Genomic DNA, 18,637 nt, shown 5'->3' on the forward strand with positions numbered 1-18,637 from the left:
AGCTCTTTACTTCATCCCTCCCCCTTTGGGTTTCACCTATCACCCTATGTTTCTCTCTCCCCTACCCCCACCTTTTAAATCTACTCAGCTTTTTTTCCTCCAACCCTGCCGAAGGGTATTGGCCCGAAATCTCAAGTATTTTTTTCCATTGATGCTGCCTAGCCTAATTAGTTCCTCCAGCATTTTGTGTGTTTGCTTGGATTTCCAGCATCTGCAGATTTTCTCTTGTTTGTGCTTGTTAATGCAAATATCTAATCAGCCAATCGTGTGGCAGAAACTCTATGCATACACAGTTCAATTGTTGTTTAGACCAAACATCAGAATGGGGAAGAAATGTTGCAAAGTGGCGCTGGTGAATCACAGTGACGTTCTGCAGGCTATGTACAATACTTCTAAATACACCTCTGTTGAATTACTCTCACTGTAATCTGCAGCATGTAATTCCCTTTAAGCAATGTACTTTTAAATCGACTTGATGAACTACAAATTACACGATCTTCTGAAGGATTTGGTGGATTTAACTCTCAAGCAAGCAGTATGGCCCCTTTAAGTGGAAGAAGTTTCTTTACATGGCTAGAAACGAGGCAGGAGGGGAGGGACTCCATGCCAGGCTGAAGCGCAGAGGAATGAGATCCCATCTACCCAGCATCTTGTTAGCAAATGTGCAGTTGCTGCAGATCAAAACTGAGTACCTGTGGGCAAGATTGCTGTAATGGAGGGAAATGAGAGATTGTTGTGTTCTATGTTGAACCAAGGCGTGGCTTATTCTCAGCATGCAAAATACAGTGATCAGACCTGAAGGCTTCTCGATCATAGGATGGACCAAACTGCTGATTTGGAAAAGGCAAAAGGTGGAGGCGTGCGTTTCATGATAAACTCTCGGTGGTGCTCTGATTTGTGTTCCTCTGACCTTGAACACTTAATGATTAAATTACATCTGTTCTATTTACCTTGGGAGTTCTCATCAGTGATCCTTACTGGAGTTTATATACCACCAGCAGCCAACTATAATCAAGCACTTGAGTTACTACATGATGCCATCTCCAAACAAGAAACGAATCCGTCCCAATGCATTTCAAATCATAGTCACGGAATTCAAGCAGACTTGTTTGAAGAAATCCCTGCTTAATTACCATCAGCATATAACCTGTAGCACCAGAGGTCCCAACACATTAGACCACTGTGAAGATATAACTTCAACTGTCCAAACAAAGAGGAACCATCATGAACTCCCACAGCCCCTGATGATCCTGTGATTTCAGTCTCTGAGGCTGACGTGCTAGCAACATTCAGAAGAGTGAACCCACAAAAAGCGTCTGACCCAGAAGGGGTATGTGGCCAATTACCAAAGATCTTTGTTGATCAACTGGCTGGACTGTTCACTGAGATCTTTAACCACGTGCTTTGGCAGTTTATGGTACCCGTCTACTTCTAAAAGTCTTCAATTATACTGGTGCCTAAGAAGAACATAGTAACCTGTCTCTATGACTGTCACCCAGTAGCACTTATATCCAAACTAATGAAGTGCTTTGAGAGGTTGGTAATGAAACATATCAACCCCTGTCTGAGAAGCGACCTGGATCTGCTCCAGTTTGCCTACTGACACAACAGGTCCACAGTAGATTCCATCTCATTGGCTTTTCACTCAACCCTGGAACATCTGGACAGCAAGGATACATACATCAGGATGCTCTTTATCGACGACAGCTCAGCATTCAATACCCATAATTCCCTCAAAACTAACCAACGAGCTTCCAGACCTTGGCTTCAACTTCAAGACTTTGGTCTTAGTCCCTCCTTGTGCAGTTGGATCCTCAATTTCCTCACTTAGTTTGTACTGGCAACAATACCTCTTCCGTGATCTCCATCAGCACAGGTGCATCACAAGGCTGTGTGCTTAGCCTCCTGCTCTACTCACTTTATACTTACGACCATGTGGCTAAGCACAGCTTCAATACCATATTCAAGTTTTCTGATGATACCAATGTTTTAGGCTGAATCAAAGGTGGTGATGAATCAGCATGTAGGAGGGAGATTGAAAATCTGGCTGAGTGCTGTCATAACAATAACAACCTCTTACTCAATATCAGCAAGATCAAGGAGCTGATTATTGACTTCATGAGAAGGAAACCAGAGGTCCGTGAGCCAGTCCACATCGAAGGATCAGACATGGAGAGGGTTAGCAACTTTAAATTCCTAGGTGTTATTATTTTGGAGGACCTGTCCTCGGTCAGCATGTACAGTCCCTATAAAAAGTATTCACTCCCCTTGGAAGTTTTCATGTTTTATTATTTTACAACATTGAATCACAGTGGATTTAATTTGGCTTTTCTGACACTGATCAACATAAAAAGACTCATTTGTGTCAAAGTGAAAACAGATCCCTACAAAGTGATCTAAATTAATTACAAATATAAAGCATAAAATAATTGCTTACGTAAGTATTTACTCTCTTTAATATAACACGCCAAACCATCACTGGTGCAGCCAACTGGTTTTAGAAGTCACGTAATTAGTTAAATGGAGATCACTATGTGCAGTCGAGGTGTTTCAATTGATTGTAGTAACAATACACCAGTATCTGGAAGGTCCAACTGCTGGTGAGTCAGTATCCTGGCAAAAACTACATCATGAAGGTAAAACACCACTCCAAACAACTCTGCGAAAAGATTATTGAAAAGTACAAGCCAGGAGATGGATACAAGAAAATTTCCAAGCCACTTGGAGTAAGTTAAGTCAGTCATCAAGAAATGGAAAGAATAGGGCACAGCTGTAAATCTGCCTAGAGCAGGCCGTCCTTAAAAATTGAGAAACTGTCCAAGAAGGGGACTAGTGAGGGAGACCACCAAGAGACCCTTGACAGCTCTGGAGGAGTTACAAGCTTCAGTGGCTGAGATTGGAGAGACTGCGCATATAATAACTGTTGTCCGGGTGCTTCACTAGTCACAGCTTTCTGGGAGAGTGGTAAAGAGAAAGCCACTGTTGAAAAAGATCCACATGAAATCTTGGCTAGAGTTTGCCAGAAGGCAAGTGGGAGACTCTGAGTTCAACTAGAAGAAGGTTTTATGGTCTGAGGAAACCAAAATTGAACTTTTTGACTATCTGACTAAATGCATAAGCCAAACACCGCACATCATCGAAAACTCACTATCCCTACTGTAAAGCACGGTGGTGGCTGCATCATGCTGTGGGGATGCTTCACTGTAGCAGACCCTGGATGGCTTGTGAAGGCAGAGGGTAAAGTAAATTCAGCAAAATACAGGGAAATCCTGGAGAAAAACCTGATGCAGTCTTCAAGGGAACTGCAACTTGGGAGAAGATTTGTTTTCCAGCAATACAAAGACCCCAATCATAAAGCTAAAGCTACACAGGAATGGTTTAAAAACAACAAAGTTAATGTCCTGGAGTGGCCAAGTCAAGTCCAGACCTCAATCCAATTGAGAATTTGTGGCTGGACTTGAAAAGGGCTATTCAGTCATAATCCCTATGCAATCTGACAGAGCGTGAGCAGTTTTGTAAAGAAAAATGGGGAAAAATTGCAGTTTCCAGATGTGCAAAGCTGATAGAGAGCAATCCATGCGTTCTCAAGACTATATTTGCTGCCAACAGTGCATCTGCTAAATACTGACTTAACCAGTAATCTCTATTCAACTAATTATGTGACTTCTAAAACCAATTGTCTACACCAGTGATGATTTGGTGTATATTAAAGGGGAGGGGTAGAATACTTACGCAATCAATTATTTTGTGTTTTATATTTTTAATTAATTTAGATCACTTTGTGGAGATATGTTTTCACTTTGACACAAAAGTCTTTTTCTGTTGATCAGTGTCAAAAAAGCCAAATTAAATCCACTGTGATTCAATGCTATAAAACACGAAAACTTTCAAGTGGGGTAAATACTTTTAATAGGCACTGTGTGTGCAATTATAAAGAAAATACGGCAGCACTTCTACTTAGGAATTTGTGAAGATTCAGCGTGACATCTAAAACTTTGACGAATTTCTATAGACATGTGATGGAGGGTATATTGACTGGCTGCGTCACAGCTTGGTATGTTAACACCAATGCCCTTGAACGGAAAAGCCTACAAAAAGCAGAGGATACGGCCTGGTCCATCAGGGGTAAACCCTCCCTGCCACTGAGTACATCTACACGATGTTGTCGCAGGAAAGCAGCATTTATCGTCAGGGACCCTACCACCCAGCTCATGCTCTCTTCTCAAAGCTGCCATCAGAAAGAGGCTTCAGGAGCCTCAGAACTCACACCACCAGGCTCAGGAACATTTATTACCCCTCCCTCAACCATCAGGCTCTTGAACCAAAGGGGATAACGTCACACAAATTCACTTGCCCCGTCACTGACAATGTTCCCCCAAACTATGAACTCACTTTCAAGTATTATTCATCTCATGTTTTCAGTATTTATTGCTTATTGATTTATTGTTGTTGTTATTATTAATAATATTTATTTATTTTTGTATTAGAACTGCTTGTTGCCTTCTGCACTCTGGTTTAGCACCCAAGTTGGTGAAGTCTTTCATTGATTCTATTATGGTTATATTATGTGTTTATTGAGCATGCATGCAAGAAAATGAATCTCAGGGTTATATATGGTGACATATGTACCTTGACAATAAATTTACAGGGAATATTTGTTGGTATCAGCCAGGCTGGTTTGAGTATCTCAGAAACTGCTGATCTCCTGGGATTTTCACACACAACAGTCTCTACAGTTTACAGAGACTCTGTGAACACTAGGGTCTAGAGTTTACAGAGAATGGTGCAAAAAACAAAATAAATCATCCAGTGAGTGTTAGTTCTGTAGGTAAAAATGTCTTGTTAATGACAGAGATCAGAGGGGAATGCCCAAACCGATTCAAGCTGTTAAGAAGGCAACAGCAACTTATATAACCGTACATTACAGCAGTGGTGTGCAGAGCATTTCTGAATGCACAACACATTGAACCTTGAAGTGGATGGCTTACAGCAACAGAAGAAGACCACACTTAGTGACCACTTTATTATGTACCTCTTGTACTTACTAACTAACAAACTAAATAAACACACACACACACACACAGACCCACACACACACGTGCACACACGCGCACACACGCGCGCACACGCGCGCACACACGCGCACACACACGCACACACACACACACACACACACGCACGCACACACACATACACACACACACACACACACACACACACACACACACACACACACACACACACACACACACACACACACACACACACACACACACACAGTGTATATATCACTATGTTTGTGCTCAATGAATCACAATCCTGGGAAACAGTTGGTTTGGAGAAGACGTCTAATGTGATTTTGGCTACCATTAGTATGGAGCAAATCCCAGAGAGATCTTGGAGACAGTTAATAAGGAGCAGATTCTTGGGAGATCCTGGATAAGGTTAGTATAGAACATATCCCTGAGAGACCTTGAATGTAGTTAGTATGAAGGATAGTCCTCAAAGAGCTTGGATACAGTTGGCATGGACCAGACTCCTGATAGCATTTGAATGCAATAAGTTTTTTTTAAGAAAACAGCTTTTAGAATTAGAATCAAAGAATAATTTGAGATGTGATGTATTGTGAGGAGAATCTGTAGCAACACAACTGATGTTTATGGCCATTTGATTCTGCAAACGTTTCTGTTTCTCTTTATATCTATTCATGGAGATATACAGCATGAAAACAGGCCTTTCGGTCCATTGAGTTCATGCTGACCATCAAACACCCGTTTACCATAATCCTACACTAATAGAGCATAGGACAGTACAGCACAGGAATAGGCCCTTCAGCCCATAATGTTATGCTAAACTAATTAAATTAGTTATCAAATACCCAACGAAACTAAACCCTGCTGCCCTCTCCAAAGCCTCGACATCCTTCCTATAATGGGGCCACCACAACTGAATGCAATACTCCAGATGTGGCCTAACTAGATTTTTGCAAAACTGCAACATACCTTCCCAAATCTCGAGCTCAGTTCATTGACTAATAAAGACATACATGCCATGTGGCTTCTTAACCACCCTATTAACCTATGTAGCCACTTTCAGGGAGCTATGGGCTTGGACCCCATGATCCTTCTGCCACTGGTTAGGGTCTTGCCATTAACAGTGTATTAACCCTAAGATGAAGGTTAAAGAGAGGATTGCTTTATTTGTCACAGGTACATCGAAGCATGCATTGAAATGCGTCCTTTGCATCAAATCAGGTTGGCAAGGATTGTTCTGGGGTGGCCATGCTTACAGCACCAACATAGTATGCCCACGTTTTACTAACCCTAATCTGTACGTCTCCGGAATGTGAGATGAAACTAGCAGGAAGAAATTACTAACTCTTTGTAAACAGCAGCAGGAATCGAACAATAATTGGTGATTGCTGTAAAATGATTGCGCTAACCGTTATGCTAACATGCAGTCCCAACTCGTCCCAGATTCTTCCACTCACCTATACTGCAGCCAATTAACCTTATGACATGCGTGTCTTTGAGATGGGGGAGGAAACTGGACCACTCACAGGATCACAGGGAAAATGTACAAACTCCACGGGGGTGGGGGGGCGGCACTAGAGGTCAGAATTGAACCTGTGTCATTGGAGTTATGAGGTAAGGTAACAACTCTATTCTCTCTGCCACTCCCTGTAGATCCCTACCCATTAATGACCACATGACCACCAGGATGGTAGAAGCTGATCAGAATTAACTTTGGTCCATTTTTATCCATGTTTTCAAGTAATCTGGTAAAATTTATCTGCAGATATCGAAGACAAAATCCCTCGGCTGGCTTCACAAAATAAATTCTGTTTGGAGTGCTGTTAAAATAATTACTAATCGATTAGCAAGTGCTCTTGTCAGTCAGATGTTAGCAAAATCCCTTGAACATTAATGAGTTAAATGGCGCATCCACCCCTTTGAGTGGTGTTAGTTGAAATAGGATGTAAGCAATGTTACTCAGTGAGCTCCTGGCCTCTGTTGGTTGAATGCCTGGAATCTATAACAATTACCTAAACCACATAAAAATGAAAATGGTGATTGATTAAATTTAAAATCTATGACTCAGCAAGTCTTTGCAGCTTGAGGATGGCAGATAGTAAATGGATTGGACTGAGTTATGAATAATTCTAGCAACTTCACTGTTGAACCCATTTGATTGGCAAGGCATATTGCTATCATTAGGACAGAGCGTGGGAAGATGCTGAACCCAGCACTGGCTGTTAGCTTAACATCCAGAGGCAGTTAATAAGTAGGAAAAGAAACAGCCATCTTCCCTGGCATAAAATTAAATCAAATGGAAAAAAATGTACTAAAATCTACCTGTTTTAAGGCCCTGAGTGTCGTGCGTCCATTTGAAGTTTTTTGTTTCAGAGGAGATGGATTTTTAGGGACTCCTTTTTGGGGAGCTTTATTTTAAAAATTTGTTGTTTGTCACTCTTTTTGTGTAGTTTCTCATTGATTCTATTGTATTCTCTGTTCGTCTGTGAATGTCTGCAAGAAAACACATTTCAAGGTAGTATATGGTGGCATATATGTACTGAGATAATAAATTTACTTTGAACTGTAAACATTTGGAGGCTCTACAGAATAAAACCCAAGGGCAGATGTTCTGAAGTAATTTATTGATGTGTTACAGTAGTTGGGAACATCAGCACAACAATATTAATCCCAATCAAGCTTACTCCTTTCACTCAGCACCCTCATTCCTAAGGATCTTCTGTCCCCAGACCCTCTCAATTTGCAAGATGTTTTACTGCCCAGGATACCCTTCCATTTCCTGGGACATCCATTCCCTGGAACACCTGCCCCTTCCCAATAAGACCCTATCCCTCAGACCCTCAATGCTGCCAGTTGCCCAGGGGTGCACAGTCAGGGACAGGAAGATTAGGAGTGAGCCAAACAGGTTTTCATTGCATGCATGGATGGGAGTTCAGGGTCAGGGGAGTGATGTGCAGGAAGGGAATATTTGTGACGGGTGGGAAGACACTCAACATTTTAGGGACAGCTTCCTCCCCTCCACCATCAGATTTCTGAATGGGAAAATGAACCAATATACACTCATCAGCATCATCTTCAGGTGCCATGCCCAGTTTGAGCTTTGACGCCATGGCCCACACACTCCTGTTTCAGGTCAAGTGGATCAATTCATTGGTACTCATTTCTAGTTCTCTGGCTGCTGTCTCCATCATCATTTGTCTTTACCTTCCTTTTGCTTTCTTCCCTTCAATCTTTCCCATAATTACAGTGCATTCTAATTCCTCTCTCCTAATCACGTCCAATGAAGTCACATTGCCTTTTCATGATCTCAGATAGATAGATAGATAGATACTTTATTCATCCCCATGGGGAAATTCAACTTTTTTCCAATGTCCCATACACTTGTTGAAGCAAAACTAATTACATACAATACTTAACTCAGTAAAGAATATGATATGCATCTAAATCACTATCTCAAAAAGCATTAATAATAGCTTTTAAAAAGTTCTTAAGTCCTGGCGGTAGAATTGTAAAGCCTAATGGCTTTGGGGAGTATTGACCTCTTCATCCTGTCTGAGGAGCATTGCATCAATAGTAACCTGTCGCTGAAACTGCTTCTCTGTCTCTGGATGGTGCTATGTAGAGGATGTTCAGAGTTATCCATAATTGACCGTAGCCTACTCAGCGCCCTTCGCTCAGCTACCGATGTTAAACTCTCCAGTACTTTGCCCACGACAGAGCCCGCCTTCCTTACCAGCTTATTAAGACGTGAGGCGTCCCTCTTCTTAATGCTTCCTCCCCAACACGCCACCACAAAGAAGAGGGCGCTCTCCACAACTGACCTATAGAACATCTTCAGCATCTCACTACAGACATTGAATGACGCCAACCTTCTTAGGAAGTACAGTCGACTCTGTGCCTTCCTGCACAAGGCATCTGTGTTGGCAGTCCAGTCTAGCTTCTCATCTAACTGTACTCCCAGATACTTGTAGGTCTTAACCTGCTCCACACATTCTCCATTAATGATCACTGGCTCCATATGAGGCCTAGATCTCCTAAAGTCCACCACCATCTCCTTGGTCTTGGTGATATTGAGACGCAGGTAGTTTGAGTTGCACCATATCACAAAGTCCTGTATCAGTTTCCTATACTCCTCCTCCTGTCCATTCCTGACACACCCCACTATGGCCATGTCATCAGCGAACTTCTGCACATGGCAGGACTCCGAGTTATATTGGAAGTCTGATGTGTACAGGGTGAACAGGACCGGAGAGAGTACGGTTCCCTGCGGCGCCCCTGTGCTGCTGACCACCGTGTCAGACCTACAGTCTCCCAACCGCACATACTGAGGTCTATCTGTCAAGTAGTCCACTATCCAATCCACCATGTGAGAGTCTACTCCCATCTCCGTTAGTTTGTGCCTTAAGATCTTGGGCTGGATGGTGTTAAAGGCACTAGAGAAGTCAAGGAATGTAATCCTCACAGCACAACTGGCCCCATCTAGGTGAGAGAGTGATTTGTGCAGCAAATACGTGATAGCATCCTCCACTCCCACCTTCTCCTTATACGCAAACTGAAGAGGATCCTGGGCGTGCCTGGTTTGTGGCCTCAGATTCTGTATTATCAGCCGCTCCATGGTCTTCATACATTATTTCTCTTTTTGTGCTTGCTCTGTTCATGACATCCTCATTAGATATTCATTTCATCCATGATATTCTTTGCATGCTCCTCAAAAACCACATCTCTGCTGCTTCAATTCGTTTCCTCATGTTACTAGATATTGTCCAACATTCTGAGCCATATAACGTCACTGGATAAACGTAACATTTCAGTACTCTGAGGCGGGTTGTCATGCCTAGTTTAGTGTTGGTCAGAATACTCTTCATTCTTGTAAAGGTGTCTTTTGCCATCCCTATTCTTCTTTTGATGTCCATGTCGCTCCTGCCATCTGATGTCACCCAGCTTCCTAAGTAGCAAAAGTTCTGAACTTGTTTTATGTCTTCCCCATTTATTCTCAGCCTGCAGACAGGATTCTCCTTCTTTTTGGATATCACCAAACATTCTGTCTTTTTGCAATTGATAGATAGACCCATTTTTGCACTTCAACAACTAAAGTTTTGTAGTTCTTCCTCCGTACTTACAATTAACACAATATACACTACCTCACATTTTTTTTGCTCTCTTTTTACACTACTTATTTAATTTTTAAAAAATATATTTTCTTATTGTAATTTATAGTTTTATTATTATGTATTACAATATCCTGCTGCCGCAAAGTGACAAATTTCAGGTCATAGGCCAGTGATATTAAACCTGACTCCGATCCCATGGCATTAGGCTGGAGCCAGTGCATTGTGGGTAATGTATTGGGTCATGTTTTTTTGGGGGGGGGGGTGACTGTTTTGGAGTGGTGCCGCTGTTTCAAGGAGAGCCAAAGAGTTCGCAAAATGCAACAATTTGCTCTGAAAGCAGTCAATGTGTATCAAGCAAGACAGGGATGAGAAAAGGTGTCAGCATTTAGGGGCATTCATAGTATTTAGGGTCAGAGTATTCTGGTTGAGTTTGGGGGTGTGTTTAACAGGATGGTGTATTCATGGAGAAGGGCAGTTTATTGTGGGAATGTGCACAGCAGAACACTGTGTTCAGGAAGTGGGCCAGTGTGTTGGGGAGAGCTGTGTATAGTGAGGCAGTGTTTTCAATGAGTGGGGCACTGTGTTGGAAGAGGGGTGTGTTTAGTGGAACATGGTGTTGGGGTCGATGTGTATAGCAGAGCAGTGTGTTTGGTGAGTGGGGTACCGTGTTGGGGAAAGGTGTGTATAATGAGGCAATGTGTTTGAGAGACGTGTATTACAGAGTAGTGTGTTTGTGGAGTGGGGCACTGTGTTGGGGAGAAGTGTGTGTGACAGGGCAGTGTGTGGAGTGGGGTACTGTGTAAGGGAGGGGAGTGTATAGTGGGGTATAGTATTGGGGAGAGGTGTGTATAGTGGGGCAGTGTGTTTGGTGAGTGATGTACTGTATTGAGGAGGGGTGTGTATAATGGGCCAGTGTCTTTGGTGCTGTGTTGGGGAGAGGTATGTATAGTGGGACAGTGTGTTTGGTGAGTGGGGTACTGTGTTGGGGAGGGGTGTGTATAATGGTGCAGTGTGTTGGAGAGAGGTGTGTATAGTGGGACAGTGTGTTTGGTGAGTGGGGTACTGTGTTGGGGAGGGGTGTGTGTAGCGGGACAGTGTGTTTGGTGAGTGGGGTACTGTGTTGGGGAGGGGTGTGTATAGTGGGACAGTGTGGTGAGTGGGGTACTGTGTTGGGGAGGGGTGTGTATAATGGTGCAGTGTGTTGGAGAGAGGTGTGTATAGTGGGACAGTGTGTTTGGTGAGTGGGGTACTGTGTTGGGGAGGGGTGTGTATAATGGGACAGTGTGTTTGGTGAGTGGGGTACTGTGTTGGGGAGGGTTGTGTATAGTGGGACAGTGTGTTTGGTGAGTGGGGTACTGTGTTGGGGAGGGGTGTGTAGAATGGGCAGTGTGTTTGGTGCTGTGTTGGGGAGAGGTGTGTAGAATGGGCAGTGTGTTTGGTGCTGTGTTGGAGAGAGGTGTGTAGAATGGGCAGTGTGTTTGGTGCTGTGTTGGGGAGAGGTGTGTAGAATGGGCAGTGTGTTTGGTGCTGTGTTGGGGAGAGGTGTGTAGAATGGGCAGTGTGTTTGGTGCTGTGTTGGGGAGAGGTGTGTAGAATGGGCAGTGTGTTTGGTGCTGTGTTGGGGAGAGGTGTGTAGAATGGGCAGTGTGTTTGGTGCTGTGTTGGGGAGAGGTGTGTAGAATGGGCAGTGTGTTTGGTGCTGTGTTGGGGAGAGGTGTGTAGAATGGGCAGTGTGTTTGGTGCTGTGTTGGGGAGAGGTGTGTAGAATGGGCAGTGTGTTTGGTGCTGTGTTGGAGAGAGGTGTGTAGAATGGGCAGTGTGTTTGGTGCTGTGTTGGGGAGAGGTGTGTAGAATGGGCAGTGTGTTTGGTGCTGTGTTGGGGAGAGGTGTGTAGAATGGGCAGTGTGTTTGGTGCTGTGTTGGGGAGAGGTGTGTAGAATGGGCAGTGTGTTTGGTGCTGTGTTGGGGAGAGGTGTGAAGAATGGGCAGTGTGTTTGGTGCTGTGTTGGGGAGAGGTGTGTAGAATGTGCAGTGTGTTTGAGGGACGTGTACAGCACAGCAATGTGCTTGTGGAGTGGGGTACCGTGTAGGGGAGGAAGTCAGTGTACTGAGGAGAGGGCAGATAAAGAACTGATGCAATTGTGAGGATGCCCAGTTACAGAAGCCCCTGTTGACCTCTCGCACCGGAAGGAGCTGAGCATGGGGAGCAATGCCTGTCCCACATCCCTATAGCACCACCGTGCTGCATTGCCAAGGGAAACTGATTCAGAAAGGGCCTGGTTACAGACTGCCTAGTGCTTGAGATGGGGCTGTGTCTTTGACTATCCAGACACAAGGCATCCACACAGCTGAGGTTCTTTGGAGGTGTTGCAAATGAAGCAAAATCTGCAAAGCCCTAACAATCACAATGAGGCAATAGGACATCCTGTACTTAGTGGTGAATCCGTGGGGCAGTTGCCAGGAGATTTCTTGAGGGAGCAGATGGTGTCTCGGTTTAGTTGTCTGTCTGAAAGGCAGTGCATCCCACTGTGTGGCACGTGCTGGCTGGATACCACAGAACTAATCAGGGACACTATGGTGTCATGAGCCCAATCCCCCTTCATTGCGTGCATTCAGAACATGTCCAAAGGCGTCAGTTAGCAGGCTCAGGTTATTGGAATGAGGCAGGGAATGGCTGTGTCAAAAGGAGGAAGATTAAGTGGCTTATTGCTGGGTCACTTGATTGTGGTTCAGTCAATCACTTTGTGACCCTTTCCTCAACGTAAGTTATCAGTGGGGCTCTGACAATGTTAAAGATCTGTTCTTGTTGTAAAGTGAGAGGCAAAATTTTGAGGGGGCAATTTTTTCATGCAGAGTAAGGTGCGTCAATGGAACAAACTCCCAGAGGGAGTAGTTGAGGAAGGTATAACAACAACATTTAAAGGACACTTGGATAGGAACGGTTTAGAGAGACATGGGCCAAGTGCAGGCTAAGCAGACAAGCTCAGATTGGCATAGACAAGTTGGGCCGAAATGCTGCATTACTCTATGACTCTGAATGCCACTGTCCATGGTGCTTAACCCTGACCTTTTTGCTCTCCAGTGTCACTAGCCTCGAGCACTATTGGCCTAGGAGGACAAATCGTGCACACAGAGACCACGGAAATCTTTCTAAAAGGCGATCCACTGAACGGATTTGGGTTGCAGCTTCAGGGAGGAATCTTTGCCACCGAGCCCCTTTCTTCTCCGCCGCTCGTACGGTTTATCGAGCCAGACAGTCCTGCGGAAAGGTTAGGCCTTCTGATGTTATTGTCTGTCGATAACCACTGAGAAATAAAACCAGACTGACAACTTGCTTTACAAAGCACAATCCTCGCTCGGCAGCTTGTCCACAGAACAATAATTAGATGAGTGTTCATGCCAAGCTAATGAGATGGTATTAAGACAGCCGAGCAAAATCAGGACAAAGGTGCAGGGGATCTTAAATTGGCTTTACATTATTATTATCACATGTACTAAGATACAATATCACTTCACATGCCATCAGACAATTCATTCCATAGCGAAGTAGCAAAAAGGAAACGCAGAATGCATAATATAGTGTACAGTTAAAGAAAGTACAATGCAGATAGACATAAAGTGCAAGGGCCACGACAAGGTAGGTTGAGAGATCAAGTGTTCATCTTTTGCTAATGAGTGGTCCATTCAAGAGTTTATAACAGTGAGATAGAAGCTGCCCTTGAGCCTGGTTGTATGTGCTTTTGTATCTTCTGCCAGACAGGATGAGGGCAAAATAGAGAATACCAGGGTGAAAGGAGGTTTTTACATTGGCTGCTTTTATGGGGCAGTGGGAAGTGCAGATGGGGTTAATGCAAGGGAGGCTGGGTTGACCAGGCAGTCTTTACAACTAAGAACAGAGGGTAGTAAGGATGAGTTGATGGAAGAACTAAAAATGGGGGTGCTCGTGTGGCAGGAATAGGGCAGATACAGAAGGCTTCAGGAACAGAGATGATTACAGATATAGAGAGGAGTGAAACTGTAGAGGGATTCGAATCAGCTAATACCATATCCTACAGGAACATTGTCGTCGTGAAAGAAGGATAATGTTTGTTCAAAATAAGTATTCGCTTATTTTCTGCTTTGGTTAAGCTAAGGGTAAATACACTGAAATCTATTGAATAAATACGATGTAACATTTTCCTCAGTAATTATCTCCGTGTGCTAATTATTATGGTTGCGGATCTATATTCTTTGTTATGATCTTTCGGTGGCTGAGTCAAATTACTGTCTGGCATTGAAAGGACTGGGTTGCGCGAGCATTTTGAATTGATTTGCAGCTACATGACACACTGAAATCGTTCACTAATCGATCGGACCCCGGACGCTGATGGCAGGTTGAAGAGCTGAGCATAAAATTATTGACTGGATGCCTCCCACAGCACATGAGAAGAGCAGCCTTTGTAATCGGCAGTCTGGAATTTGACATATTGTGCACTAGCATGCCTATGGTAGAACAGTGCTCATGTTACACGACGTACTCTGGGTCTGAGTGAGTGCTGAAGGAGGTAGGGTGACACAATGGCATGGCAGATAGAGATGCTATCTCCCGCCTTCAGGCCATAGGCCCTGTCTGTGTGGCGTTTTCACATTCTGTCTCCAATTGAGTTTCCCCTAGGTGTCCCCTTTTCCTACCGCAGCCCAGAAATGTGTGATAAGCACATGAGATTCTGCAAATCCTGGAAATCCAGTGCAACACACACAAAATGCTGGAGGAATTCAGCAGGTCAGGCAGCATCTATGAAAGTGAATGAAAATTACCGATGTTTTGGGCTGGGACCCTTCATCAGGACTGGGAAGGAAGGGAGAAGAAGCCAGAATAAGAAGGTGGGGGAAGGCAAGGAATTCAAGCTGGCAGGTGATAGGTGACTCCCAGTGAGGGAGAGGGGGTGTTGAAGTGAGAAGCTGAGAAGTGATAGATGGGAAAGGTAAAGAGCTGAGGTAGAAAGAATCTGTTAGAGAGGAGAGTGGACCACAGGAGAGAGGGAAGGAGGAGGAGAACCAGAGGAAGGAAATGGGCAGGTGAGGAGAAGGGATAAGAGGGAAGCCAGAATGGGGAATGGAAAAAGAGAGAAAGGAGAGAGAGGAGAAATTACTGGGTTAAAAAATCAATGTAAAGACGTGTGCGATGAGTGGGTTGGTAGATTAAATGATTTCTGTAAATTACTCGTGGTATAGGTAAGTGGCCAAAGAATCAGTGGGGGTGGGGCATGAAATTGAGGACCATTGGAGAGAGAGTAGATCAAAGAGAAATAAATGGGAGAAGAGGGCTGATGGGAACGTTTTGAGATGCAGCCTAGTCTCAGTGGCTCATGTGCCTTTCTTCTACATTGTAAGAAAATATGAGAAACCGGATATGAAATGCTAACTTACTGATACAGCAAGGCCCCATCCACCCCCTCAGATGGATAAAAAGGTTTTGTTTCACAATTCTGAAGAAGGGAAAGGGAGCTGTTCCAGTCAAGTAGATGCTATGGCCAAGAGAGCTCACGAGAGCCCTCAGTTCCTCAGAAGCCTAAGGAAATTTGGCATGCCCCTGATGACCCTCACCAGTTTTCACGGGCACACCATAGAAAGCATCCTATGCAGATACATTGCAGCTCGGTACGACAACTGATCTGCCAAAGACCTCAGGAGATTGCAAAGATTTGTAAACGTAGCCCAGTCCAGTCCATCGCACAAACCAGCCTCCCAACCATTCACTCCATTTACATGTCCCACTGCTTTGGAAAAGCCACCAACATAAGCAAAGACCCCTTCTTCCCCAGAACAACTCCCTTCACTCCTCTCCTACCAAACAGAAGGTGTAGAATCTTGAAAACATGCACTGTCAGGCTCAAAAGGCAGCTGCTGTCCAGCTGTTACCACAGTCATGAACAGACCTCTTTCAAGATGAGGATGAACTCGTGATCTCTCAGTCTACTTCATCACACTCTTGCACTGTTTTTTCTCCTTTTCTGCCACTGGACCTCAATGTACTTATATCTGGAATGATCTGTCTGCATGGCTTCATACAAAAGCTTTGCACTGTATTTCATTCCATGTGACAGGAGTAAACCAATGACCAATTCCTCCAAAACTGAATCCTTCAACAACATCTCAGAATATCTGAGAACGTAACACCATGTTCTTGGCTGTGCAGGTAGTAAAAAGGAACATTTTAAATATAAGAAACACACACAAAATGCTGGAGGAACTCAGAAGGCCAGGCAGCATTCATGGAAAGGAGGACAGTCGACATTTCTGGCCGAGACATTTTCTCATGTTTGTGATTTTAAATGCAAGTCCTCCTTTCTTTGGTCATCTGCCGACAAGACAAGTGATTAGGAGGATATGGATTGAAATCTCACCATTTCAGCTTAAGAGTATGTCCTTAGAAATTAGCTCACAAATTTACAATCAATCCGTAAGTGATCATGATGCTGTTGAACTGAGATTAAAACCCCACAGATTCATGGGTTCTCCTTAGGGAAGGACCCACACTAATGTGAGTATCTAATTTTGCAGTGCCTTGGAAAATCTACAACTTGAGGCAGAGTTGCAAAGTGATTAAGTCACCAAACAAGCCTCTAGAGGCCTGGCCTCTTAATGAGGAGTTCAGGTCCCATCAGAAGTCAGAATAAAATGCAAATATCAGCAAAAGTGATGACGAAATTGCTAATTTTTTATAAAATTACTAGTTTATTCATTAACGTCTTTCAGTAGCAGAACTCTGCATCCATAACCAGTCAAGAAAAATGTTTAAAAATTAGTGTGAAGTAGTGTTTAAGATGGAAATCAAAAAGAACTTCCTCTTTCGATTAATATTGAAAGGCGTGGATAGAGTGGACGAGGGGAGGATCTTTCCTACAGTGGAGGGAATGTAGGACCAGCGCACAGCTTCAAAATAGAAAGATGTCCCTTTAGAACAGAGGTGAGGAGGATTTTCCTTAACCGGAGGGTGGTGATTCTGTGGAATACGTTGCCACAGACTAAGTCATTGAGTATATTTAAAGCAGAGGTTCGTAGCTGCTTGATTAGTAAGGGCATCAAAGCTTATGGGGAGAAGGCAGGAGAATGGAGTTGGGAGGGATAATAAATCTGCCATAATCGAATGGTGGACAGACTCAATGAGACAAATTGCCTAATTCTGCTCCTTTGTCAAGTTCAAGTTCAGCTTTATTGTCATCTGACTGTACATATATACAACCAAATGAAACAGTGCTCCTCTGCATCATGGTGCACCCACAAAGATAAATTACGCACAGAACACAAACCAAAATATTATCATAAATAAGTTTTAAAAATATAAATCAAAATGCATTTAGTGCACAGCACAGGTAAGCAGTAAACATCTCACTGTACTAATGACGAGACCTAGTCTCTCAGCCCGATGGAAGAAGCTGTGTTATGGTCCTATGGTGTTCTAAACGTTAGTGATAATCTGAGGGATCATGTCAGGGAGGCAAAAAGGTCCTAGGTGTTCAAAGCACTGATTCACGGTATAAAACAGCAAAGTGCTGCCGATCTTGGAATCCTGCAATAAAAACAGTGAATGAATCAGGAAGTATCTATGGAGAGAGAAACAGGGTGCAGTTTCATCAGGATATATGAGAGATGTGCTGGGAAAGATCCTGCTCCAAAGCCTGAATGACCTTCTCCCATATCCCAGTTACTTAGTGAGGGATAAACCAAATGGGCATCATAACATTACTCCACTTGCCTCTTTTATAAACACATTCATCAGTAACTTTTCAACGCACAAGTTTCACTTGTACACTGTCCAGTTTTGAAGAAGACAAGAGAAGTTCTCTAAATTAACCTGCTCATTTATCCTTTAATGGTTATCTTTAACATATATTGACTGAAGGTACTTTGTTTATTGTTGTTTTGGATTTGGGATCAGACTGTGCATAAGCTGCCTGCATAAATTCCCACATGACGACGTTGACAACACTTGCTTGGTTTAAACAGTTTTGCTGTGTTGCTAGAGGTGTGATTTAAAGGCAGGTTCTTTAACAGTGGGAGCACACGGATTCTGAAATGCTTAATAATTTATGGGTCAGAATCCAATAACCTCCTTTCATTGTTCCTTTTCCCTTCCCTGGAACTTTCCCATCGGCTAACTCCTCAATCCAGGTGTGGGCTAGTGCAAGTGGGAGATCGCGTGCTCTCCATTAACAGCATGGCAACTGAGGATGGAACACTGGAGGAAGCTAACCAGTTGCTACGGGACGCAGCACTTGCAAACAAAGTTTCACTGGAGATAGAGTTCGACGTGGCAGGTATGCACGGACGTTTGAAATCTGTCTGTGAGATCCATTTGGGGGACAAAAAGCAGGCCTTTAATGAGATTACCAATCCCAATATGTCTCGTCTACTGCTCCAGTAAGTGTTCCCATCTGTGCAACCAGTAACTAGAAAGAAGGTCACAGAGCAACTTCCCCAGGTTGAAGTTGCACATAAGTAACTTTGACA

General features: G+C 43.6%; 1 protein-coding gene across 4 annotated transcripts in view; it reads left to right on the top strand.

The window, feature by feature from the left end:
- grip2b (glutamate receptor interacting protein 2b) overlaps positions 1-18,637 on the top strand; it is a 768,811-nt gene that overhangs the window by 690,020 nt on the left and 60,154 nt on the right. For all 4 annotated transcript variants that reach the window (XM_073072501.1, XM_073072503.1, XM_073072504.1 and 1 more), the window contains exons 12-13: positions 13,227-13,413; positions 18,299-18,444. In XM_073072501.1, coding sequence (XP_072928602.1) covers positions 13,227-13,413; positions 18,299-18,444 — 333 coding nt within the window. The remainder of the gene's footprint in view (positions 1-13,226; positions 13,414-18,298; positions 18,445-18,637) is intronic.

This window comes from Hemitrygon akajei, chromosome 19 (genome assembly GCF_048418815.1).
Source record: "Hemitrygon akajei chromosome 19, sHemAka1.3, whole genome shotgun sequence".
In the NCBI taxonomy this organism is placed as follows: domain Eukaryota; kingdom Metazoa; phylum Chordata; class Chondrichthyes; order Myliobatiformes; family Dasyatidae; genus Hemitrygon; species Hemitrygon akajei.